Below are 27,390 nucleotides of genomic sequence, written 5' to 3' on the forward strand. Positions count from 1 at the left end.
TAAACAACACGAACCCCACCAAAAACTGGGGGTGATCTCAGGTGCTCTGGAAGGGTAAGCAGATCCTGCTCCACATGTGGCACCCGTCGTGTTGCTTATGTGATAACAAATCCGGTAAATAGTCTAATTCGGTAGGTCACATTCATGAAAGGGAAGGGGATTGTAGTTACAACGTAAGCAAACTATCCGATATCATTTGTGAAACGGTTATTCCATAACGGTCAACCAACTCGTGATGGCGTCCATAAAATTTACGAAGGGATGATTTCAACTTCACCATTTGGAACTCTTGTTTTAATAGCTTCCTTGTGAGCAGCAACCCACTATCAAGGAAACCATGATAGGAAATGCAAGCACTGGAATATCTTATCAATTGGGAGATATATACCCCGTATGCAGGTGCTGCTGGAATGTTGCTACTTAGAAATGGAAAGTTCCCAATTGGAAAGCTGAAATCATCTCCTTTGTCGTAAAGTTTTGTTTTCAGCCGACCCTCATTGTCAATTTCTAGATGTAAGTCAAGATATGAGGCCGACTTAACTTTATATGTACTTATCCTTTATCTCTAGTTCGATGGGATAGATGCGTTTCACAAAGTTACCAAATTTTGAATTATTTAGTGAAAGAACATCATCTATATAGCGGATCCGGAATCTAGAGTGAAAGGATATTGCTAACTTCTTGTATTTCTTCCTAAGAAGTTCCTGCATGAAGTTAGCCTCATAATAATTAAGAAACAAGTCGGCAAGTAGAGGGGCAGGCACAATTTGTTCCCATTGGAATGCCGACAGTCTGTTGAAAAACACGTCCTCCCAACGTAACAAATATGTTGTCAATCAAGAAATCAAGCATCTTGATAATATCAGTTTCAGAGAATTTTTTGTTTGAATCAGAGTGATCCTTTACAAAGTAAGATTTATCTCTCCCTAAGACAAGATACTTGTATCTACGTTGGCCATTCTTTTTTATGATTTCAATTTGTCTTTTAGTTTGGAATGTAATACTTCACGGTGTAAAGAGTAAAAAAGTCAAATGTTTTAATACTGTTACAAGATGAAAGAGAGTTAGATTGTATGTACTCTAAAAGATCTTTGGAATTTTTAAGTATCCACATCTGATTCACGCCACCTCTAGAATAGGCAGTTTCACAATAACTTTGAAGCCCGTCTTTGATTGCTGATAAAATAGATGTTAATAATTTAGAAAGAGGTTTCGTGGAGCACTTGGAAGACCCATCAATATACCGAGAGGTAATATCGAAATAAAAAAAATCACCTAATTACAGAAATCGCTTAAATTTTACAATTATTTAGTTTATGTACAGCTTATTTGAAAACAATAATAAAAATATATGTCACCGATTTGTTAAAAATGATATTTCAATTTTAATGCCAAAAATTACTAAAGGGAGATAATTTGGAGCTTTTTTCAATGATATAAACATTTTAAAAGTCATCTGGGGGCAAACAGAATCGATTTAATTGGTTGATTTTTGTTCAATATCATTAAGTAATAACTAATTGTGTTATAAATAAAATTTGTAATGGAAAAACAAATGTTTAATTTTTTGCTGAAAATTTTGTACCCGCGAGCCTCCTTAATCGAATTGTATGCGACTGTCATACAAGTGAAAGGTTTAGCTAGCTATAAAACCAGGTTTAATCAGAAAATGACTGTACAAAGTCAGAAATATGACAGTTGTTATCCATTCGTTTGATGTGTTTGATGTTTTGATTTAAATTTGCAATTAAATAAGTGACTTTCTGTTTTGAATTTTCCTCGGATTTCAGTATATTTGTGACTTTACTTTTGACTAGGTACCATTTATCAATTTATATATTAATTTATATGTTTAATGAATTGTAATATAAGAATATGTTGAATTTGGAAGTAGACCTTTTCAAAAATATTGTCGGCATTCATATATATAGGAACGAACTGTGCCGACCTCCTCTTATTTTCGTATGAGTCAGAATTTTTTCAGACACTTGTCAAAAGAAGAAGATTAAAGAAGCCAGATAATTTCGTTAAGATATATTGATGTTGTATTTTCCATTAACAATTCAAAGTTTTCTGATTGGGTTCCATAAATATATCCTCCAGAACTAGAAATTAAAGAAACCACAGACAAAGCTTTCTCTGTCTCATATTTAGAGTTATACCTCGAATTTGACATAAGCGATCGTCTAAGTATCAGAATGTATGTCAAAACGTGACGATTTTAATTTTGAAAATATCCTCCACCTTAGCACCATTATACCAACTTCACCTGCATATAAATATACATTTTCCAACTACTCATTCGGTATTCAAGGGTTGCTACTCCCCAGACTTTGTAAAACGTCACCACTGTCAGAGCAAAAAGTTAATGAACCAGGCAGGCGCGGATCCAGAGGGGGGGTTCCGGGGGTTGGAACCCCCCCTTTTTTTTTGACGATCAATGCATTTGAATGGGGATGTGTAATTGGAACCCCCCCCCCCCCCTTTGTCCTGGGTTAGGACCCCCCCCTTTTTTAAATGGCTGGATCCGCCCCTGCCAGGGTTATGTGAAAGAACGTCTCGGCCTTTTGTCTAGATACCAAGACTTTGTTGATAAATATTCCATATCAATTTGACAAATAATAATACATGATGGTCTTGGGGTATTGATAATGATTATAAGTACTAGTTCAAACATATTTTATTGTTCCAAAAAAAGACAAATGTATTAGACACAAGTTTTTCAACTTAGTAACGTCTTCTCCATAAATTACTGTTTAGTCTATTTTTTGTTATATTCTAAGTACTGACGTTGTTCACCATCGTGTTATAGTGTTCTTTCATTTGTCTTTGTACATTTATGCTTTACTGTTTAATCTATTTTTTGTTATATTCATTTGACGTAGCTCGGTACTTATATATCCCGTCATTGAGCTATGGAGCTAAGATAGTGTTTAGATATAGGAAGATGTAGTGTGAGTGCCAATGAGACAACTCTCCATCCAAATAACAATTTATAAAAGTAAACCATTATAGGTCAATGTTCGGCCTTCAACACGGAGCTTTGGCTCACACCGAAAAACAAGCTATAAAGTGCCCCAAAATTACTAGTGTAAAACCATTCAAACGGGAAAGCCAACGGTCTAATCTATATAAAAAAAGGAGAAACGAGAAACACGTATAAATTACATAAACAAACGACAACTACTGTACATCAGATTCCTGACTTAGGACAGGTGCAAATATTTGCAGCGGGATTAAACGTTTTAATGGTACCAAACCTTCTCCCTTTTTCTGAAACAATAGCATAACATCACAACATAGAAAACACACGATAAAATATCAATTGGCAGGCTTAACTCAATCAAAAAACGTAAATTAACACACTATATGAACGAATAAATTTGATCTGCGATATCTGAATGCAAATGCACAGTTAATAAAATATTAGGGACAAACACTCAAGGACAAAAAGCAAACCAACAATTCCAAACAAAGACATGACAAGACACCACTGCGAAATATTCAATCCTTCGAAAATAATCACATTTGAAAAAAAAACCGGTTTTAATAATACAGGTAAATCTTGAAGTTTATACAAATGTAGTACGAAGAAGTGAAAATTAGAAGATATTCCAAAAAAAAACAAAGCTGGTATATAGACAAGATCCATATTAATATAAAATAACAAAAAAGCATTATAAACAGTATCAACAGGTATTCTTGTCTTTCATTTTTTTCTAAATGTCCTTAAACGGTATGAGATGTATGCATGCCATGTTGATTTATATTTACGAATTATGTCCTTGAACTGATGATAAACTCTAGTAAATGTTTTGACTAGTTTGTGATATCGAAAACTGTTTCAGAACCATGCAGTTTAGGCATCTTTTCAATGGGCTTGATTGATCTTCGAAATTCAAAGGAATACTTGGGTGTTCTTTCTTGTACTTTCAGTGATAATTGATATTTTTGATTTTTTTCTCAGGCAGTATCTAGTCACGGTCCTGAGACTAGCTATAATGAGTTATAGTAGTCTCAGATCTGTCGAAGGGCATACATTGAATTGCTCAAAAGATACATTGTTCAAATAATTTCATTGCACTATAAAAATCATGATTTTTTTGTAAAGAATTATCAATAATTATTAAACTGAGTGAATTTATTTTTCAATACGATGATATCACTGCAAATATTAAATATAGTCCAAGCCTACAATTATTTCCGGATTTTTTCCCGCTTCGACTTTGAAATTACATGCTCTTCTTGGACTTCCGGGGAATTTTTCGAAGAAATGATTCAACAACAATTTGGGCTGTTAAAGTTTATTTGATATTTTAATACATTAACAAACAGACAATTAATGCATTCTAAGGACCATAAACAAAATGGAGCCCAAGGTTCTAGTGTTGATAATTTATCAGGTTCAAGACGCAGATTAGCCAGAATCCGTTGTATTCTGGAATGTATCCAATGCTTAAAAGAGCGAAAAAAGTTTCCAGCATGCATTTGTTTTGTTCCTTCTGAAGTTGAATATAAATGCCAAAGTAAAACAACCCTAAGGGTCTATCCTGAACCCCTAAAAAACAGTAGAAAAATAAAAGACTTGCATTGTACAACAGAATCCCGAGTGGTAGCAAGTGGAGAAGAATATTGCAATTCTCAAGGGAAATGGCTAAGGATAAAAAGGGTAATCTTTGTGTTAAATAAAAAAAGACATAGAATTTTTAAAATCGCCTTTGAGTTTCAAAACAAAAATTGGCTGCGGAATGGTGACTCTGAGGTCCTTATGTAATTTTTTACTATTTCAAGTATTTGCGGACCATACTAGGCATAGAGCATTGAATTGCTCAAAATATACATTGTTCAAATAATTTCATTTACATTACACTATAAAAATCATGAATTGTGTGAGTTCGTAGTCAAGTGGTTAAGACTGATGGCTACAGTGCTGAAGGTACTAAGTTCGTTCCTCACTCCGGATGCTAAAAATGTCAGTACATCAGAGGGGTGATTTTCACCCCTCTCCCACACATCTCTGGTACCCAGACCAGAGTTTAAACTACATTGTAGCATGGCTACTATGGGGGCCTGGGTTGGTCAAAGTTGCTCCAGACTTTGACCTGGAGATCAATCTGCTGATCAATATCTCTTCTGTTTGTTCCTGATGAGCAGCCTGGTGGTTTTCTCTGAGTACTTCGGCTTCCTCCACCATAATAACAGACTCTGCCCGGTGTCCTAACACGCCTTGTTGATAGGGTGGGGATTGACCTTGTAAATATTAAGCATTTTAAATACGCTAGTGACATATCTCCATTAATTCCGATACGGAGTGTACATGAATTCCCTCGCATCTCTCGAGGGGTTTTGGATATCGGAGGAATCTACAAGTACATGCATACAAAGAGCTACGGAATTTTTCCTATTTTAAAACATAGGGTTCTGTGGCTATACAAAAATATGATGCAAGATGTTTTGAATAATTGTATTTTGCATATTTGTTATACATGTTAGTGTTAGTATTCAGATACAAATTTACAGGTGATTGCTTGCATCTTATTCATGTTTTGACAGTCAGAAAACCAGAATGAAGTTTGCCTTTGTTCAGTGTTGTTTGTTGAACATATATCACATACATGTACATGTTTCTTTGTGCACAGAAATCAAAGAACTAGACACAGGATGTAAAATGATATGGGTATTGGGTAGAACTATTAAAATCAAATGCACATAAATGTTATACATGTGATTAATATCGACCTCATGAGTCATGACACTTCATCATTGTTCAAAGAGTTCCTGAATGAATCAATAAGTTAAGTAGAATAAACGACAGCTCAAAGTCCACTACGATCATGACGATTATTGGTTGGGACTCTAGCATACAATACACCACTACTTCAGAAATAGTGCTTACATCTGATTTAAAACCAAAAGGTTATATCTATACTACTTAATATGCTTAAGGGAGGGACTGATTTTATTGAGTTGCAACTCTTCTGAAACCCAACAAAGTGTGATATATTTGTGATAAGAGTAAAGACAGTTAAATGAAGTGTTTTGTACATCCTTAACTGTCTTTATAACAATCTTATTCCCAATAAGGGCATCAGAATGATCAGGAAACAGGTACATTTCAAATGCAAACAACCATGGAATTACACGTAAAAAAATATGTATTCAAGTTCATGTACTACCTTTTTTGTGAAAAATATATAAACACAAGAATGATACAAAAATAAAGAAGTACATGTATAGTGCTGACATTTATTTACTTGTGATCAGTATACATTCATGACATTTAACATTAAAAAAACAGATATAAGAAACTATTTCTTTTAAACAGTGCACACAAAAAAGCTGTAAAAATTGTAACTTTTGAAAATCTTGCCATGCACTAATAACCATATTGCTATGGGGATTTTCAAAAGTTGACAGCTACATGTATGTTGTAATTGATTGATAAGTAAGCTGTATATTTATTGGAAGTGATTTTTTCAAATTTTTGTCAGGAAAAAAACTTGTTTACATGTATCTTACAATGAATCATGTTTATTTGTCTTTACAGTTTAGAGTTACATCAAATGAGGAAGAAAAATTTGATAATGAAGCTTGGATACAACAGTTCAGCAGCAAAAGTTCCAATGATGAAGCACCTGTTTTAGTTCCAGTAGACAAAGCATTAAAAAGGACAAATCCAATCTCCAAGTAACTATATATATCATTAAATAATTTAAATTTGGCTTACTGGTTCATGATGTCCATATGGTATGGAATCTGATTTTAGTTTAAAATTACCTTTTTAGAGGCAGATGTAGGCATAACAGAGGGTGGGCCAGTTAGTAACTGGATTAAAATATCTGAGGCATGTTAATAAAATGCTTCTATGAGTACCCGATACATTTTTGTAGAATCACGAGAAAAATTATTCAAATATTTAACATGTTTAACATACTATTAATGTTGAATAGAAAATTTGATTCTGACAAATATTACATCAAGTACAATGCATATAAAATACACTTATATAAGTTGTACTATTAACTGCAGAGTTTGAAGTTGTTTAACCGTTTTGAATGGAAACAAAACAGAAGCTGACAAATACTTTATAATTTATATTGTGTATGTATACGTAAGTAAAGAATTAGATTTTTTTTTGTTATTTTAAGAATGTTTTCATGAATTGCAGTTGGGAAGAAGTTGTAGAACAACACTTTGCCATTCAGCTACCTAAAAAGAAATTAGACATCATGGCCGCTGATGAAGAAGCTGTAGATAAATTAAGACAAGTACCTGCTAACTGGTCTATAGAATGTGAAGAAGCCTTAGTTCGTTTAATGTCACAACATATACCTCCAGAAAATGATCATCTAGGAAGCATTAAAAACTATGTAGAGGCTGTCGATGTCTCTTCCTGCTGTGTGAGTAAAATCCTCCCAAAAATTTCCTCCCAACTAAACACTAATGGTCAGTGCATGCTATTGTCATTTAGAACCAGTTTTTTTTTTTGAAGATTTTGTCCTCTAATGTTTTTACTTTTAAAAAAATCATCCTGAGTTTGTGTATTTTTAAAAAGGTAACCATTGCCTTGTCAACCAATCAAAATGATCACTTTGATTGAAAAAAGGATAAAATCAGTAAATAGATGTACCTTTTGATATCCTATGAAATGTAAGTTTTAAGGTGAAATACCACCATTGATTTTCCCCTATTAGTCTTTGTTAAATTTGCACTTTTCGAAAACATGTGTAGAATTTATCTTTGTTTCAAATAAAGAAATACTTGGCATGAGTAAAGCTTTATCCTGTCCAGTACTATAGAAAAAACTTCACATAGCATTTCATTGCATATAAGAAAATAACCATCACTGAGTTAACTAATCAAATTTCTCCCACTATTTTATCTGTGTACAAGGTTTAGTCACCATGTAACCTCAAGATTACAAAATATTCTATAGAAATCCCAAATAAAAAAATAATGGTGCTTTGAAATACCTAAGACATACGTTTATGACACAGAAATATTTTACTGCAATAAAATATAGGATTAATTACCTACAACTGTCAAATCAAGGGAATATTTTTTTTCGACCTATTTTCGTATACAACCTGATGTTGTGACGTACCATGACTTGGTGGTATTACACCTTAATTATATTTATCAAAGCTTGGGGAAATAAAGAAGATCACTTTTCAGATTTATAGATATGCATTGTTTAATTGATCTACCATGAATGATATTTTATTAAGAAAATATTACAGGATGAATCTACTGGTTCCTCTCCCCTGACTGATGGGGATCCTGACACATACTGGGAAAGTGATGGTAGTGCAGGCAGACACTGGATAGAACTCAAAATGAAGAAAGGTGCTGTGATATCGTAAGTAATAGATTTTGAATAAAGGAAGGTCAGCACTTTGATATCTAACCTGAATAATTCAGTCCCTACCCATAATTGATCTCTCCTAATTGGGAGGGCCCGATTTCAAAACACAATAAAAGCTCTTCAAGAATCCTGTATTTTGATTGGTGCCCTGTTGAAGATGTGACCAACAGGAATCAGCTCAATTTTATCCGAATAGGTAAATCTGGAGCTAACTCCGAATGATTGATTGACGATTTTACACTGTCAAGCATCGAGGCGTTAATGGAGAAATTATAGATCAGCAGAATATAGCAAGTGATTTATTAGGGTTATGTGATATTGTAAGTACTTAACATAAAATAAAGAAAGGTCAGCACTAAGATATCAGAAGTATTTTAAACATTAAACAAAAAATTAAACATAAAATTAAAAAATTAAGACTTATACGACTGTTATATCTTAAGTAACAGACGTATAATGGAGAACAAAGATATCATATTGTTAATGCAAGGATCAAAGGAATGTAATTCAGAGGGTGTACTACCTCCAAAATATTGATTTATAAGATTTTGATTTGAAATTAAACTTTTAGAGAACATATAAAAATCAAGGAATTATGATGATTCTTTTGTTAAACAAATAGGATGATAGAATTAAACACTTTAGTGAAGAAATTTTACAAGTGATATGATCATGATGATATTGTAGTTGATAAAATCTATGTCACCAGATATTAAATTTTAAGAATAACTGGTAAAAGTCTTAAGTACCTCTGGCATCCTGACAAAGAACAAATATAACTTGTAGAATGATGTCAGATAACATTTGAAATAGTAAATGCAGGTTGTCATATTATATGTAACTGTGATATATGTAATAGACCTGTTCGGCTGTTATCTGCTCACTAGTTGGGTAACGTTGACGTTTTGACATATTTCTCATTTCCATTCTCAATTTGATATCCAAATACCAACAAAAATTTAGAACTATAACCATCGAACATCTATGGCTTCCTCAAATACTAAAATGGGATATACTGTAAACCAACTAAATTTCGCGAGCCATTTATTTTCGCGACTTTCGCGAGTAGAAAAATAACGCGAAATTAAATCGTCTTTCCCTATCAAACTACATTAGGTAAATAAGAAAATCGCAAAATTAAATCGCCGCGAAGTTGGCTAGCTGGGTATAAACGCGAAATAAAGTATCCGCGAAAATAAGTTGGTTTACAGTATATGTCATAAAAGGAATAAATTAATAACATTATCAACATTATATTTAATTGCCAAAAGTTATATTATATTATGTTGTATTACAGAGAATTGAAGGTGACCTTAGATGGTTCTGATGACAACTATCTCCCACGGAAACTTGTAGTGGAGGGAGGAGAACCTAATAATTTTACTGTGTTGAATACTGTTAATATTACTTGGTATGTACAGGTTTTCAGTACTAGTTATTCCCTCTGTTGAAGAATGTTAATATTACTTGGTATGTACAGGTTTTCAGTACTAGTTATTACATTCCCTCTGTTGAAGACTGTTAATATTACTTGGTATGTACAGGTTTTCAGTACTAGTTATTACATTCCCTCTGTTGAATACTGTTAATATTACTTGGTATTTACAGGTTTTCAGTACTAGTTATTACATTCCCTCTGTTGAAGACTGTTAATATTACTTGGTATGTACAGGTTTTCAGTACTAGTTATTACATTCCCTCTGTTGAAGACTGTTAATATTACTTGGTATGTACAGGTTTTCAGTACTAGTTATTACATTCCCTCTGTTGAAGACTGTTAATATTACTTGGTATGTACAGGTTTTCAGAACTATTTATTACATTCCCTCTGTTGAAGACTGTTAATATTACTTGGTATGTACAGGTTTTCAGTACTAGTTATTACATTCCCTCTGTTGAAGACTGTTAATATTACTTGGTATGTACAGGTTTTCAGTACTAGTTATTACATTCCCTCTGTTGAAGACTGTTAAAGGGAAACTTCGCAAAAAAATCAAAAATTGATATTATGTCCATTCTGTATAAAAAGGCTCAAATTTATAGATATTAAAGTTTTATTCCGCTAGATAAGAGATCAACATCGATTTTAAAATTTGAGTATCAATTTTCTACGCTCCGCCATCTTGTCATCTTCTACGATTATAATCACGATATGTCTATAAAACACAAAGGACCAAAACTACAGTAACCGATGTAGTCGTAATTGCGTGTCGATATCTTGTCAATCGTACGATTGTTTTATCTGACTAACTATAAACTTGATACGGAAAATGTTCTTATTTTTTTTTAAATGACCATTATTATATATCTGTTATTTTTAAACTGTTAATATTGGAATTAGTTAAAGAGTCACAGTTCAAATAATAAATAAGTGTTCCGTGAAAATTGTTTTCAAAAATCTAATTCGTTCATAATTCTTTAAAGTAATAAACTTTATTCAAATAAATTCGGATCTTTCCTCATCTGATCACCAGCATGGCTAAAGGTATTACTCCCAAAGGTATTGTGAGGGGTGTGAGGACTCAGGTGACACGTCCGGGTATTCAAGCGATTTCCTGTCGGGCTTGCAAGTTCATGCATCGTTTCACTTCTGTAGGTATTGATCAGTGTACACGGCAGACTTATAACTTTCCATTTTGAACTATCAGGTGTATAATACACATCTCTGTCTTGTGTGTCCGAAAGTGATATGATGCCAATAATTTAACTCGTACGCTTGTTTATAAATAACATTTCTGGTGTAAAGAATATTATTTATGAAAATATAAAAAATACCACAAAAAAAAAAAGATTTGAAGAAACAAAAATCTATATACATATTTTTTCCGAGGGTTAATTTGGGAAAATGTAATTTGTCAATTATAGTAAAGGACAGACTGGTACATACCAAAAATATTGATTTAAAAAATGTACGCACTTGTCGATGTTGGCTTATACGCCTGGATAGAAAGTTACGGAACTATAGTGCAATTTAAAATATATACATGTATCAGACTATATTGTATACTAAAAGAAGAAGAAGAAGAAGAAGAAGAGAACCAGTTTGATTTAAATACAGGTCGATATATATCTTGCTTTGGTTCATCGAAGTTATGAACATAGTAAAATCCCAGTTTTATGTATCAATTAGATTGTTCTCGAATAAAGGAAGAAATTCGTCATCATCACAATTGTTCCGACATTCATGTAAAATATATGCAACTGGACGTACACTAATAATCCCAAAGGGGTGTGAGTATTTTCTAGGAAAACTATTGAGTATTAAAGTTTCAAATCAATTTCGGGATTTATTTTCTTTCTTGCCGTGATATGATAGCAATTTAAAGAATAAACTGCTTGTTCGCTTTAGCGGTACCAGAAACATGTATATATGTCTCTGGCGGTATTCTTGCCAGTTGAACAGCCTTATAAGTTACATTCAAAAATAGGGAAAGATGACATAAAATTCGCTGTCTTTTGTTTTTGAACATCGTTGGTCAAATAGATAGAGTATTATACATTGTGAGACGAGGACTATTTCAACAAATACTATAAATACAAGTGGAAGTTTTCGTTTTTTGCAATTTGAGAGTAAATGATGTATCAAACGTTCAAGAATACGCATGTAAAATGTGTCACTGGATATAAAAAAAAATCAATCTCAAAACCTACTTCCGTATGGAACTTCCCCTTTCAGTGACCTGCAAATTTAACAGATGATACACTTTATAAGATTTGCATGTCCAACAACGACCCACTACTCTACATGTGTTACTGACAGCCTAAGATAGTAATTCTTCTGTTAGGTCAATTCTCTTTCGAACAATACCAGAAAACATGGAAAATAAGTTCTTTAAATTTTGACTCTGGAATTAACACCATTTTTTCGTGCGACAAACTTTATTTCTGGCGATGAGCAGACATGGACGGAAAACAATAAACAGATAGGTTTAATATTTGTTCATTCATTTAACATGTATAATATGAATACGATTGTACTTTAAAAAAACTTATATAGTTAGTTTCAAGAACAACCGGGTTCAGACAAACTGTTATGAAATCGATGCTGTTACTTATGCATTCACCCAATTCAATATTACGATCAAAGAGAGTAAATTAGTGGCAACATAGACATTCCGTTAATAACGGCATAAGTATGCAGTTAGTACACGAACACCAATCTGTGTTTTAAAAACTAGCGATGGTTGCTAAGGATATCTTGATTTCGGGAACTTTCTGCAGCTTCCATTTTATGGAGCTCTTCTTCGGTATACCCTGGCTCTAGTGCGTACCCAATATGACCATACTCGTCAAAATCTGACTCTTTTGACTGACTGGAACCACTGTTATAGTACTATCATCCTCCGAACAAGATATTTTTATTTATGATTTTATGATAAATTTTTGGACCATATATAAACTGTTCTATAAAAACAAGCACGCAAAAATCATAAGATAGAAATATAAGTAATATGTGAGTAAAGTTAATTGAATCATTTAAGTTAATATCCTTTGGGCTCGAATGTAGTTAACTAATAAATGTGTTTTATAGGATAGCTCAAATCCTCATCCAAATAATATAATCTAGTATATGTAATAAAACCCTTCCTACTACACCGAGTTTTAATGCCAAGCGGTAGACATATTTTAGGTACCAATTAAGTAATTGAATGAGTAATAGATAACAATAATTAATCATGAATGTGCAAAGATTTAAAAACAAAAGTATTTTTCTTTGTTCGTACATATTATACTCCGCTTCGGTAGATTTATCTACTTATCTTCAGATAGTTTCAGATATACATTAATACATGGCTTTCAAAAGTCTAAATGTAAGTGTTCTCGTACATTTTTTGCCTAATAAAGAAAATCAAAATGCTTTGGTAAAGCTATTTCTAATTCCCCCTTTTTAATGAGACATACATCAAGGACAAGAGGTGTATATCATTTCATTCTGACACATGAATTAAGTTTCCCGTCTTAACCGAAAATTGTTTAAATTTTATTACTTAGTAAATTAATTTATTTGAATTGAAATAAATGATACAGCAAATATAATTAAATAATTCCACGGCGATCTATTTTTATTTGTAACAAACTTGAAACTTGAATTAGTATTATAGATGTGTATATTGAATGCTCCCTTGTTTTATAATCCACTGATCCGAATAGACAGTCACACCTGGCAAGGTGTGCCCTAGAGGCGTGGTTAAATACCGAAGTGCAAATAACAATTTACCTTTCAACAAGCCATCTAAGAGTATTCAATTTGCCACAGAACCGTGAATACACACATCGTATAAATCTAGTCAAAGCAGAGATAGTAAAAGGTCAATAAGAGTACACCAACATATTGTCTTTACAGATTATTGTACTTTAATTTGTTCACCTCATATATCAGTCCGAAAATGCATTAATTAATAAATTTATAACTTTTTTGGTTGTCTACTAAAATAATTCGAATATATACGTTTAACATAGAAAATTTATCTCATGAATGTGTACAATTGCACGTCTGTGCGTCTTATCTTCTTATTATCGGATGTTTATTAGATAAACCATAAGTCATCGGCGCGCTTACGATTACGTTTAAATATCATTAAAAACCAAGACTTTTACTGATTGTATTTTAAATCCCGGCATGCAAAAACCAGGAGAAAACGTCACGACCTACAGGAAGTAGTTAAAAAAATTTCATTAATTGTTGAATTTCTCCTTTATTACTGGACATATAGCGATAAAACTTTGTGAATATATATATTTTGTCATAATGAACATATTTAAACCATAAGTAAAAAATCGCGAATTTTCCCTTTAATATTACTTGGTATGTACAGGTTTTCAGTACTAGTTATTACATTCCCTCTGTTGAAGACTGTTAATATTACTTGGTATGTACAGGTTTTCAGTACTAGTTATTACATTCCCTCTGTTGAAGACTGTTAATATTACTTGGTATGCACAGGTTTTCAGTACTAGTTATTACATTCCCTCTGTTGAAGACTGTTAATATAACTTGGTATGTACAGGTTTTCAGTACTAGTTATTACATTCCCTCTGTTGAATACTGTTAATATTACTTGGTATGTACAGGTTTTCAGTACTAGTTATTACATTCTCTCTGTTGAATACTGTTAATATTACTTGGTATGTACAGGTTTTCAGTACTAGTTATTACATTCCCTCTGTTGAAGAATGTTAATATTACTTGGTATGTACAGGTTTTCAGTACTAGTTATTACATTCCCTCTGTTGAAGAATGTTAATATTACTTGGTATGTACAGGTTTTCAGTACTAGTTATTACATTTCCTCTGTTGAAGAATGTTAATATTACTTGGTATGTACAGGTTTTCAGTACTAGTTATTACATTCCCTCTGTTGAAGAATGTTAATATTACTTGGTATGTACAGGTTTTCAGTACTAGTTATTACATTCCCTCTGTTGAAGACTGTTAATATTACTTGGTATGTACAGGTTTTCAGTACTAGTTATTACATTCCCTCTGTTGAAGACTGTTAATATTACTTGGTATGTACAGGTTTTCAGTACTAGTTATTACATTCCCTCTGTTGAAGAATGTTAATATTACTTGGTATGTACAGGTTTTCAGTACTAGTTATTACATTCCCTCTGTTGAAGAATGTTAATATTACTTGGTATGTACAGGTTTTCAGTACTAGTTATTACATTCCCTCTGTTGAAGAATGTTTATATTACTTGGTATGTACAGGTTTTCAGTACTAGTTATTACATTCCCTCTGTTGAAGACTGTTAATATTACTTGGTATGTACAGGTTTTCAGTACTAGTTATTACATTCCCTCTGTTGAAGAATGTTAATATTACTTGGTATGTACATGTTTTCAGTACTAGTTATTACATTCCCTCTGTTGAAGACTGTTAATATTACTTGGTATGTACAGGTTTTCAGTACTAGTTATTACATTCCCTCTGTTGAAGACTGTTAATATTACTTGGTATGTACAGGTTTTCAGTACTAGTTATTACATTCCCTCTGTTGAAGACTGTTAATATTACTTGGTATGTTGAAGACTGTTAATATTACTTGGTATGTACAGGTTTTCAGTACTAGTTATTACATTCCCTCTGTTGAAGACTGTTAATATTACTTGGTATGAACAGGTTTTCAGTACTAGTTATTACATTCCCTCTGTTGAAGACTGTTAATATTACTTGGTATGTACAGGTTTTCAGTACTAGTTATTACATTCCCTCTGTTGAAGAATGTTAATATTACTTGGTATGTACAGGTTTTCAGTACTAGTTATTACATTCCCTCTGTTGAAGAATGTTAATATTACTTGGTATGTACAGGTTTTCAGTACTAGTTATTACATTCCCTCTGTTGAAGAATGTTTATATTACTTGGTATGTACAGGTTTTCAGTACTAGTTATTACATTCCCTCTGTTGAATACTGTTAATATTACTTGGTATGTACAGGTTTTCAGTACTAGTTATTACATTCCCTCTGTTGAAGACTGTTAATATTACTTGGTATGTACAGGTTTTCAGTACTAGTTATTACATTCCCTCTGTTGAAGACTGTTAATATTACTTGGTATGTACAGGTTTTCAGTACTAGTTATTACATTCCCTCTGTTGAAGAATGTTAATATTACTTGGTATGTACAGGTTTTCAGTACTAGTTATTACATTCCCTCTGTTGAAGACTGTTAATATTACTTGGTATGTACAGGTTTTCAGTACTAGTTATTACATTCCCTCTGTTGAATACTGTTAATATTACTTGGTATGTACAGGTTTTCAGTACTAGTAATTACATTCCCTCTGTTGAAGACTGTTAATATTACTTGGTATGTACAGGTTTTCAGTACTAGTTATTACATTCCCTCTGTTGAATACTGTTAATATAACTTGGTATGTACAGGTTTTCAGTACTAGTTATTACATTCCCTCTGTTGAAGACTGTTAATATTACTTGGTATGTACAGGTTTTCAGTACTAGTTATTACATTCCCTCTGTTGAAGAATGTTAATATAACTTGGTATGTACAGGTTTTCAGTACTAGTTATTACATTCCCTCTGTTGAAGACTGTTAATATTACTTGGTATGTACAGGTTTTCAGTACTAGTTATTACATTCCCTCTGTTGAAGAATGTTAATATTACTTGGTATGTACAGGTTTTCAGTACTAGTTATTACATTCCCTCTGTTGAAGACTGTTAATATTACTTGGTATGTACAGGTTTTCCGTACTAGTTATTACATTCCCTCTGTTGAAGACTGTTAATATTACTTGGTATGTACAGGTTTTCAGTACTAGTAATTACATTCCCTCTGTTGAAGACTGTTAATATTACTTGGTATGTACAGGTTTTCAGTACTAGTTATTACATTCCCTCTGTTGAAGACTGTTAATATTACTTGGTATGTACAGGTTTTCAGTACTAGTTATTACATTCCCTCTGTTGAAGACTGTTAATATTACTTGGTATGTACAGGTTTTCAGTACTAGTTATTACATTCCCTCTGTTGAAGACTGTTAATATTACTTGGTATGTACAGGTTTTCAGTACTAGTTATTACATTCCCTCTGTTGAAGACTGTTAATATTACTTGGTATGTACAGGTTTTCAGTACTAGTTATTACATTCCCTCTGTTGAAGACTGTTAATATTACTTGGTATGTACAGGTTTTGAGTACTAGTTATTACATTTCCTCTGTTGAAGACTGTTAATATTACTCGGTATGTACAGGTTTTCAGTACTAGTTATTACATTCCCTCTGTTGAAGACTGTTAATATTACTTGGTATGTACAGGTTTTCAGTACTAGTTATTACATTCCCTCTGTTGAAGACTGTTAATATTACTTGGTATGTACAGGTTTTCAGTACTAGTTATTACATTCCCTCTGTTGAAGACTGTTAATATTACTTGGTATGCACAGGTTTTCAGTACTAGTTATTACATTCCCTCTGTTGAAGACTGTTAATATAACTTGGTATGTACAGGTTTTCAGTACTAGTTATTACATTCCCTCTGTTGAATACTGTTAATATTACTTGGTATGTACAGGTTTTCAGTACTAGTTATTACATTCTCTCTGTTGAATACTGTTAATATTACTTGGTATGTACAGGTTTTCAGTACTAGTTATTACATTCCCTCTGTTGAAGACTGTTAATATTACTTGGTATGTACAGGTTTTCAGTACTAGTTATTACATTCCCTCTGTTGAAGACTGTTAATATTACTTGGTATGTACAGGTTTTCAGTACTAGTTATTACATTCCCTCTGTTGAAGACTGTTAATATTACTTGGTATGTACAGGTTTTCAGTACTAGTTATTACATTCCCTCTGTTGAAGACTGTTAATATTACTTGGTATGTACAGGTTTTCAGTACTAGTTATTACATTCCCTCTGTTGAAGAATGTTAATATTACTTGGTATGTACAGGTTTTCAGTACTAGTTATTACATTCCCTCTGTTGAAGAATGTTAATATTACTTGGTATGTACAGGTTTTCAGTACTAGTTATTACATTCCCTCTGTTGAAGAATGTTTATATTACTTGGTATGTACAGGTTTTCAGTACTAGTTATTACATTCCCTCTGTTGAAGACTGTTAATATTACTTGGTATGTACAGGTTTTCAGTACTAGTTATTACATTCCCTCTGTTGAAGAATGTTTATATTACTTGGTATGTACAGGTTTTCAGTACTAGTTATTACATTCCCTCTGTTGAATACTGTTAATATTACTTGGTATGTACAGGTTTTCAGTACTAGTTATTACATTCCCTCTGTTGAAGAATGTTAATATTACTTGGTATGTTCAGGTTTTCAGTACTAGTTATTACATTCCCTCTGTTGAAGACTGTTAATATTACTTGGTATGTACAGGTTTTCATTTCTAGTTATTACATTCCCTCTGTTGAAGACTGTTAATATTACTTGGTATGTACAGGTTTTCAGTACTAGTTATTACATTCCCTCTGTTGAAGAATGTTAATATTACTTGGTATGTACATGTTTTCAGTACTAGTTATTACATTCCCTCTGTTGAAGACTGTTAATATTACTTGGTATGTACAGGTTTTCAGTACTAGTTATTACATTCCCTCTGTTGAAGACTGTTAATATTACTTGGTATGTACAGGTTTTCAGTACTAGTTATTACATTCCCTCTGTTGAAGACTGTTAATATTACTTGGTATGTACAGGTTTTGAGTACTAGTTATTACATTTCCTCTGTTGAAGAATGTTAATATTACTCGGTATGTACAGGTTTTCAGTACTAGTTATTACATTCCCTCTGTTGAAGACTGTTAATATTACTTGGTATGTACAGGTTTTCAGTACTAGTTATTACATTCCCTCTGTTGAAGAATGTAAATATTACTTGGTATGTTGAAGACTGTTAATATTACTTGGTATGTACAGGTTTTCAGTACTAGTTATTACATTCCCTCTGTTGAAGAATGTTAATATTACTTGGTATGTACAGGTTTTCAGTACTAGTTATTACATTCCCTCTGTTGAAGAATGTAAATATTACTTGGTATGTTGAAGACTGTTAATATTACTTGGTATGTACAGGTTTTCAGTACTAGTTATTACATTCCCTCTGTTGAATACTGTTAATACTACTTGGTATGTACAGGTTTTCAGTACTAGTTATTACATTCCCTCTGTTGAAGAATGTTTATATTACTTGGTATGTACAGGTTTTCAGTACTAGTTATTACATTCCCTCTGTTGAATACTGTTAATATTACTTGGTATGTACAGGTTTTCAGTACTAGTAATTACATTCCCTCTGTTGAAGACTGTTAATATTACTTGGTATGTACAGGTTTTCAGTACTAGTTATTACATTCCCTCTGTTGAATACTGTTAATATAACTTGGTATGTACAGGTTTTCAGTACTAGTTATTACATTCCCTCTGTTGAAGACTGTTTATATTACTTGGTATGTACAGGTTTTCAGTACTAGTTATTACATTCCCTCTGTTGAAGAATGTTAATATTACTTGGTATGTACAGGTTTTCAGTACTAGTTATTACATTCCCTCTGTTGAAGACTGTTAATATTACTTGGTATGTACAGGTTTTCAGTACTAGTTATTACATTCCCTCTGTTGAATACTGTTAATATTACTTGGTATGTACAGGTTTTCAGTACTAGTAATTACATTCCCTCTGTTGAAGACTGTTAATATTACTTGGTATGTACAGGTTTTCAGTACTAGTTATTACATTCCCTCTGTTGAAGACTGTTAATATTACTTGGTATGTACAGGTTTTCAGTACTAGTTATTACATTCCCTCTGTTGAAGAATGTTAATATAACTTGGTATGTACAGGTTTTCAGTACTAGTTATTACATTCCCTCTGTTGAAGACTGTTAATATTACTTGGTATGTACAGGTTTTCAGTACTAGTTATTACATTCCCTCTGTTGAAGAATGTTAATATAACTTGGTATGTACAGGTTTTCAGTACTAGTTATTACATTCCCTCTGTTGAAGACTGTTAATATTACTTGGTATGTACAGGTTTTCAGTACTAGTTATTACATTCCCTCTGTTGAAGACTGTTAATATTACTTAGTATGTACAGGTTTTCAGTACTAGTAATTACATTCCCTCTGTTGAAGACTGTTAATATTACTTGGTATGTACAGGTTTTCAGTACTAGTTATTACATTCCCTCTGTTGAAGACTGTTAATATTACTTGGTATGTACAGGTTTTCAGTACTAGTTATTACATTCCCTCTGTTGAAGACTGTTAATATTACTTGGTATGTACAGGTTTTCAGTACTAGTTATTACATTCCCTCTGTTGAAGACTGTTAATATTACTTGGTATGTACAGGTTTTCAGTACTAGTTATTACATTCCCTCTGTTGAAGACTGTTAATATTACTTGGTATGTACAGGTTTTGAGTACTAGTTATTACATTTCCTCTGTTGAAGAATGTTAATATTACTCGGTATGTACAGGTTTTCAGTACTAGTTATTACATTCCCTCTGTTGAAGACTGTTAATATTACTTGGTATGTACAGGTTTTGAGTACTAGTTATTACATTTCCTCTGTTGAAGAATGTAAATATTACTTGGTATGTTGAAGACTGTTAATATTACTTGGTATGTACAGGTTTTCAGTACTAGTTATTACATTCCCTCTGTTGAAGAATGTTAATATTACTTGGTATGTACAGGTTTTCAGTACTAGTTATTACATTCCCTCTGTTGAAGAATGTAAATATTACTTGATATGTTGAAGACTGTTAATATTACTTGGTATGTACAGGTTTTCAGTACTAGTTATTACATTCCCTCTGTTGAATACTGTTAATACTACTTGGTATGTACAGGTTTTCAGTACTAGTTATTACATTCCCTCTGTTGAAGAATGTTTATATTACTTGGTATGTACAGGTTTTCAGTACTAGTTATTACATTCCCTCTGTTGAATACTGTTAATATTACTTGGTATGTACAGGTTTTCAGTACTAGTTATTACATTCCCTCTGTTGAAGACTGTTAATATTACTTGGTATGTACAGGTTTTCAGTACTAGTTATTACATTCCCTCTGTTGAAGACTGTTAATATTACTTGGTATGTACAGGTTTTCAGTACTAGTTATTACATTCCCTCTGTTGAATACTGTTAATATTACTTGGTATGTACAGGTTTTCAGTACGAGTTATTACATTCCCTCTGTTGAAGACTGTTAATATTACTTAATATTACTTGGTATGTACAGGTTTTCAGTACTAGTTATTACATTCCCTCTGTTGAAGAATGTTAATATTACTTGGTATGTACAGGTTTTCAGTACTAGTTATTACATTCCCTCTGTTGAAGACTGTTAATATTACTTGGTATGTTGAAGACTGTTAATATTACTTGGTATGTACAGGTTTTCAGTACTAGTTATTACATTCCCTCTGTTGAATACTGTTAATACTACTTGGTATGTACAGGTTTTCAGTACTAGTTATTACATTCCCTCTGTTGAAGACTGTTAATATTACTTGGTATGTACAGGTTTTCAGTACTAGTTATTACATTCCCTCTGTTGAAGAATGTTAATATTACTTGGTATGTACAGGTTTTCAGTACTAGTTATTACATTCCCTCTTTTGAAGACTGTTAATATTACTTGGTATGTACAGGTTTTCAGTACTAGTTATTACATTCCCTCTGTTGAAGACTGTTAATATTACTTGGTATGTACAGGTTTTCAGTACTAGTTATTACATTCCCTCTGTTGAAGACTGTTAATATTACTTGGTATGTACAGGTTTTCAGTACTAGTTATTACATTCCCTCTGTTGAATACTGTTAATATTACTTGGTATGTACAGGTTTTCAGTACTAGTTATTACATTCCCTCTGTTGAAGAATGTTAATATTACTTGGTATGTACAGGTTTTCAGTACTAGTTATTACATTCCCTCTGTTGAATACTGTTAATACTACTTGGTATGTACAGGTTTTCAGTACTAGTTATTACATTCCCTCTGTTGAAGACTGTTAATATTACTTGGTATGTACAGGTTTTCAGTACTAGTTATTACATTCCCTCTGTTGAATACTGTTAATATTACTTGGTATGTACAGGTTTTCAGTACTAGTAATTACATTCCCTCTGTTGAAGACTGTTAATATTACTTGGTATGTACAGGTTTTCAGTACTAGTTATTACATTCCCTCTGTTGAATACTGTTAATATTACTTGGTATGTACAGGTTTTCAGTACTAGTTATTACAATCCCTCTGTTGAAGAATGTTAATATTACTTGGTATGTACAGGTTTTCAGTACTAGTTATTACATTCCCTCTGTTGAAGAATGTTAATATAACTTGGTATGTACAGGTTTTCAGTACTAGTTATTACATTCCCTCTGTTGAAGACTGTTAATATTACTTGGTATGTACAGGTTTTCAGTACTAGTTATTACATTCCCTCTGTTGAAGAATGTTAATATAACTTGGTATGTACAGGTTTTCAGTACTAGTTATTACATTCCCTCTGTTGAAGACTGTTAATATTACTTGGTATGTACAGGTTTTCAGCACTAGTTATTACATTCCCTCTGTTGAATACTGTTAATATTACTTGGTATGTACAGGTTTTCAGTACTAGTTATTACATTCCCTCTGTTGAAGACTGTTAATATTACTTGGTATGTACAGGTTTTCAGTACTAGTTATTACATTCCCTCTGTTGAAGAATGTTAATATTACTTGGTATGTACAGGTTTTCAGTACTAGTTATTACATTCCCTCTGTTGAAGACTGTTAATATTACTTGGTATGTACAGGTTTTCAGTACTAGTTATTACATTCCCTCTGTTGAAGACTGTTAATATTACTTGGTATGTACAGGTTTTCAGTACTAGTTATTACATTCCCTCTGTTGAAGACTGTTAATATTACTTGGTATGTACAGGTTTTCAGTACTAGTTATTACATTCCCTCTGTTGAAGACTGTTAATATTACTTGGTATGTACAGGTTTTCAGTACTAGTAATTACATTCCCTCTGTTGAAGACTGTTAATATTACTTGGTATGTACAGGTTTTCAGTACTAGTTATTACATTCCCTCTGTTGAAGACTGTTAATATTACTTGGTATGTACAGGTTTTCAGTACTAGTTATTACATTCCCTCTGTTGAAGACTGTTAATATTACTTGGTATGTACAGGTTTTCAGTACTAGTTATTACATTCCCTCTGTTGAAGACTGTTAATATTACTTGGTATGTACAGGTTTTCAGTACTAGTTATTACATTCCCTCTGTTGAAGACTGTTAATATTACTTGGTATGTACAGGTTTTCAGTACTAGTTATTACATTCCCTCTGTTGAAGACTGTTAATATTACTTGGTATGTACAGGTTTTGAGTACTAGTTATTACATTTCCTCTGTTGAAGAATGTTAATATTACTCGGTATGTACAGGTTTTCAGTACTAGTTATTACATTCCCTCTGTTGAAGACTGTTAATATTACTTGGTATGTACAGGTTTTCAGTACTAGTTATTACATTCCCTCTGTTGAAGAATGTAAATATTACTTGGTATGTTGAAGACTGTTAATATTACTTGGTATGTACAGGTTTTCAGTACTAGTTATTACATTCCCTCTGTTGAAGAATGTTAATATTACTTGGTATGTACAGGTTTTCAGTACTAGTTATTACATTCCCTCTGTTGAAGAATGTAAATATTACTTGGTATGTTGAAGACTGTTAATATTACTTGGTATGTACAGGTTTTCAGTACTAGTTATTACATTCCCTCTGTTGAATACTGTTAATACTACTTGGTATGTACAGGTTTTCAGTACTAGTTATTACATTCCCTCTGTTGAAGAATGTTTATATTACTTGGTATGTACAGGTTTTCAGTACTAGTTATTACATTCCCTCTGTTGAATACTGTTAATATTACTTGGTATGTACAGGTTTTCAGTACTAGTAATTACATTCCCTCTGTTGAAGACTGTTAATATTACTTGGTATGTACAGGTTTTCAGTACTAGTTATTACATTCCCTCTGTTGAATACTGTTAATATAACTTGGTATGTACAGGTTTTCAGTACTAGTTATTACATTCCCTCTGTTGAAGACTGTTTATATTACTTGGTATGTACAGGTTTTCAGTACTAGTTATTACATTCCCTCTGTTGAAGAATGTTAATATTACTTGGTATGTACAGGTTTTCAGTACTAGTTATTACATTCCCTCTGTTGAAGACTGTTAATATTACTTGGTATGTACAGGTTTTCAGTACTAGTTATTACATTCCCTCTGTTGAATACTGTTAATATTACTTGGTATGTACAGGTTTTCAGTACTAGTAATTACATTCCCTCTGTTGAAGACTGTTAATATTACTTGGTATGTACAGGTTTTCAGTACTAGTTATTACATTCCCTCTGTTGAAGACTGTTAATATTACTTGGTATGTACAGGTTTTCAGTACTAGTTATTACATTCCCTCTGTTGAAGAATGTTAATATAACTTGGTATGTACAGGTTTTCAGTACTAGTTATTACATTCCCTCTGTTGAAGACTGTTAATATTACTTGGTATGTACAGGTTTTCAGTACTAGTTATTACATTCCCTCTGTTGAAGAATGTTAATATAACTTGGTATGTACAGGTTTTCAGTACTAGTTATTACATTCCCTCTGTTGAAGACTGTTAATATTACTTGGTATGTACAGGTTTTCAGTACTAGTTATTACATTCCCTCTGTTGAAGACTGTTAATATTACTTGGTATGTACAGGTTTTCAGTACTAGTAATTACATTCCCTCTGTTGAAGACTGTTAATATTACTTGGTATGTACAGGTTTTCAGTACTAGTTATTACATTCCCTCTGTTGAAGACTGTTAATATTACTTGGTATGTACAGGTTTTCAGTACTAGTTATTACATTCCCTCTGTTGAAGACTGTTAATATTACTTGGTATGTACAGGTTTTCAGTACTAGTTATTACATTCCCTCTGTTGAAGACTGTTAATATTACTTGGTATGTACAGGTTTTCAGTACTAGTTATTACATTCCCTCTGTTGAAGACTGTTAATATTACTTGGTATGTACAGGTTTTGAGTACTAGTTATTACATTTCCTCTGTTGAAGAATGTTAATATTACTCGGTATGTACAGGTTTTCAGTACTAGTTATTACATTCCCTCTGTTGAAGACTGTTAATATTACTTGGTATGTACAGGTTTTGAGTACTAGTTATTACATTTCCTCTGTTGAAGAATGTAAATATTACTTGGTATGTTGAAGACTGTTAATATTACTTGGTATGTACAGGTTTTCAGTACTAGTTATTACATTCCCTCTGTTGAAGAATGTTAATATTACTTGGTATGTACAGGTTTTCAGTACTAGTTATTACATTCCCTCTGTTGAAGAATGTAAATATTACTTGGTATGTTGAAGACTGTTAATATTACTTGGTATGTACAGGTTTTCAGTACTAGTTATTACATTCCCTCTGTTGAATACTGTTAATACTACTTGGTATGTACAGGTTTTCAGTACTAGTTATTACATTCCCTCTGTTGAAGAATGTTTATATTACTTGGTATGTACAGGTTTTCAGTACTAGTTATTACATTCCCTCTGTTGAATACTGTTAATATTACTTGGTATGTACAGGTTTTCAGTACTAGTTATTACATTCCCTCTGTTGAAGACTGTTAATATTACTTGGTATGTACAGGTTTTCAGTACTAGTTATTACATTCCCTCTGTTGAAGACTGTTAATATTACTTGGTATGTTGAAGACTGTTAATATTACTTGGTATGTACAGGTTTTCAGTACTAGTTATTACATTCCCTCTGTTGAATACTGTTAATACTACTTGGTATGTACAGGTTTTCAGTACTAGTTATTACATTCCCTCTGTTGAATACTGTTAATACTACTTGGTATGTACAGGTTTTCAGTACTAGTTATTACATTCCCTCTGTTGAAGAATGTTTATATTACTTGGTATGTACAGGTTTTCAGTACTAGTTATTACATTCCCTCTGTTGAATACTGTTAATATTACTTGGTATGTACAGGTTTTCAGTACTAGTTATTACATTCCCTCTGTTGAAGACTGTTAATATTACTTGGTATGTACAGGTTTTCAGTACTAGTTATTACATTCCCTCTGTTGAAGAATGTTTATATTACTTGGTATGTACAGGTTTTCAGTACTAGTTATTACATTCCCTCTGTTGAAGACTGTTAATATTACTTGGTATGTACAGGTTTTCAGTACTAGTTATTACATTCCCTCTGTTGAAGACTGTTAATATTACTTGGTATGTACAGGTTTTCAGTACTAGTTATTACATTCCCTCTGTTGAATACTGTTAATATTACTTGGTATGTACAGGTTTTCAGTACGAGTTATTACATTCCCTCTGTTGAAGACTGTTAATATTACTTAATATTACTTGGTATGTACAGGTTTTCAGTACTAGTTATTACATTCCCTCTGTTGAAGAATGTTAATATTACTTGGTATGTACAGGTTTTCAGTACTAGTTATTACATTCCCTCTGTTGAAGACTGTTAATATTACTTGGTATGTTGAAGACTGTTAATATTACTTGGTATGTACAGGTTTTCAGTACTAGTTATTACATTCCCTCTGTTGAATACTGTTAATACTACTTGGTATGTACAGGTTTTCAGTACTAGTTATTACATTCCCTCTGTTGAAGACTGTTAATATTACTTGGTATGTACAGGTTTTCAGTACTAGTTATTACATTCCCTCTGTTGAAGAATGTTAATATTACTTGGTATGTACAGGTTTTCAGTACTAGTTATTACATTCCCTCTTTTGAAGACTGTTAATATTACTTGGTATGTACAGGTTTTCAGTACTAGTTATTACATTCCCTCTGTTGAAGACTGTTAATATTACTTGGTATGTACAGGTTTTCAGTACTAGTTATTACATTCCCTCTGTTGAAGACTGTTAATATTACTTGGTATGTACAGGTTTTCAGTACTAGTTATTACATTCCCTCTGTTGAATACTGTTAATATTACTTGGTATGTACAGGTTTTCAGTACTAGTTATTACATTCCCTCTGTTGAATACTGTTAATATTACTTGGTATGTACAGGTTTTCAGTACTAGTTATTACATTCCCTCTGTTGAATGCTGTTAATATTACTTGGTATGTACAGGTTTTGAGTACTAGTTATTACATTTCCTCTGTTGAAGACTGTTAATATTACTTGGTATGTACAGGTTTTCAGTACTAGTTATTACATTCCCACTGTTGAAGAATGTTAATATTACTTGGTATGTACAGGTTTTCAGTACTAGTTATTACATTCCCTCTGTTGAATACTGTTAATATTACTTGGTATGTACAGGTTTTCAGTACTAGTTATTACATTCCCTCTGTTGAAGAATGTTAATATTACTTGGTATGTACAGGTTTTCAGTACTAGTTATTACATTCCCTCTGTTGAATACTGTTAATATTACTT

At 32.3% G+C, this 27,390-nt stretch overlaps 1 protein-coding gene across 2 annotated transcripts in view; it reads left to right on the forward strand.

Annotated features, from left to right (window-relative positions):
- The first annotated feature begins 4,245 nt into the window (after nucleotides 1–4,245).
- LOC143060246 (E3 ubiquitin-protein ligase HECTD3-like) overlaps nucleotides 4,246–27,390 on the forward strand; it is a 74,935-nt gene continuing 51,790 nt past the window's right edge. For both annotated transcript variants that reach the window (XM_076233571.1, XM_076233564.1), the window contains exons 1-5: nucleotides 4,246–4,669; nucleotides 6,548–6,687; nucleotides 7,169–7,400; nucleotides 8,241–8,359; nucleotides 9,663–9,776. In XM_076233571.1, the coding sequence (XP_076089686.1) occupies nucleotides 4,343–4,669; nucleotides 6,548–6,687; nucleotides 7,169–7,400; nucleotides 8,241–8,359; nucleotides 9,663–9,776 (932 nt within the window). In that variant the 5' untranslated portion in view covers nucleotides 4,246–4,342. The remainder of the gene's footprint in view (nucleotides 4,670–6,547; nucleotides 6,688–7,168; nucleotides 7,401–8,240; nucleotides 8,360–9,662; nucleotides 9,777–27,390) is intronic.

This window comes from Mytilus galloprovincialis, chromosome 1, assembly GCF_965363235.1.
Source record: "Mytilus galloprovincialis chromosome 1, xbMytGall1.hap1.1, whole genome shotgun sequence".
Classification (NCBI taxonomy): domain Eukaryota; kingdom Metazoa; phylum Mollusca; class Bivalvia; order Mytilida; family Mytilidae; genus Mytilus; species Mytilus galloprovincialis.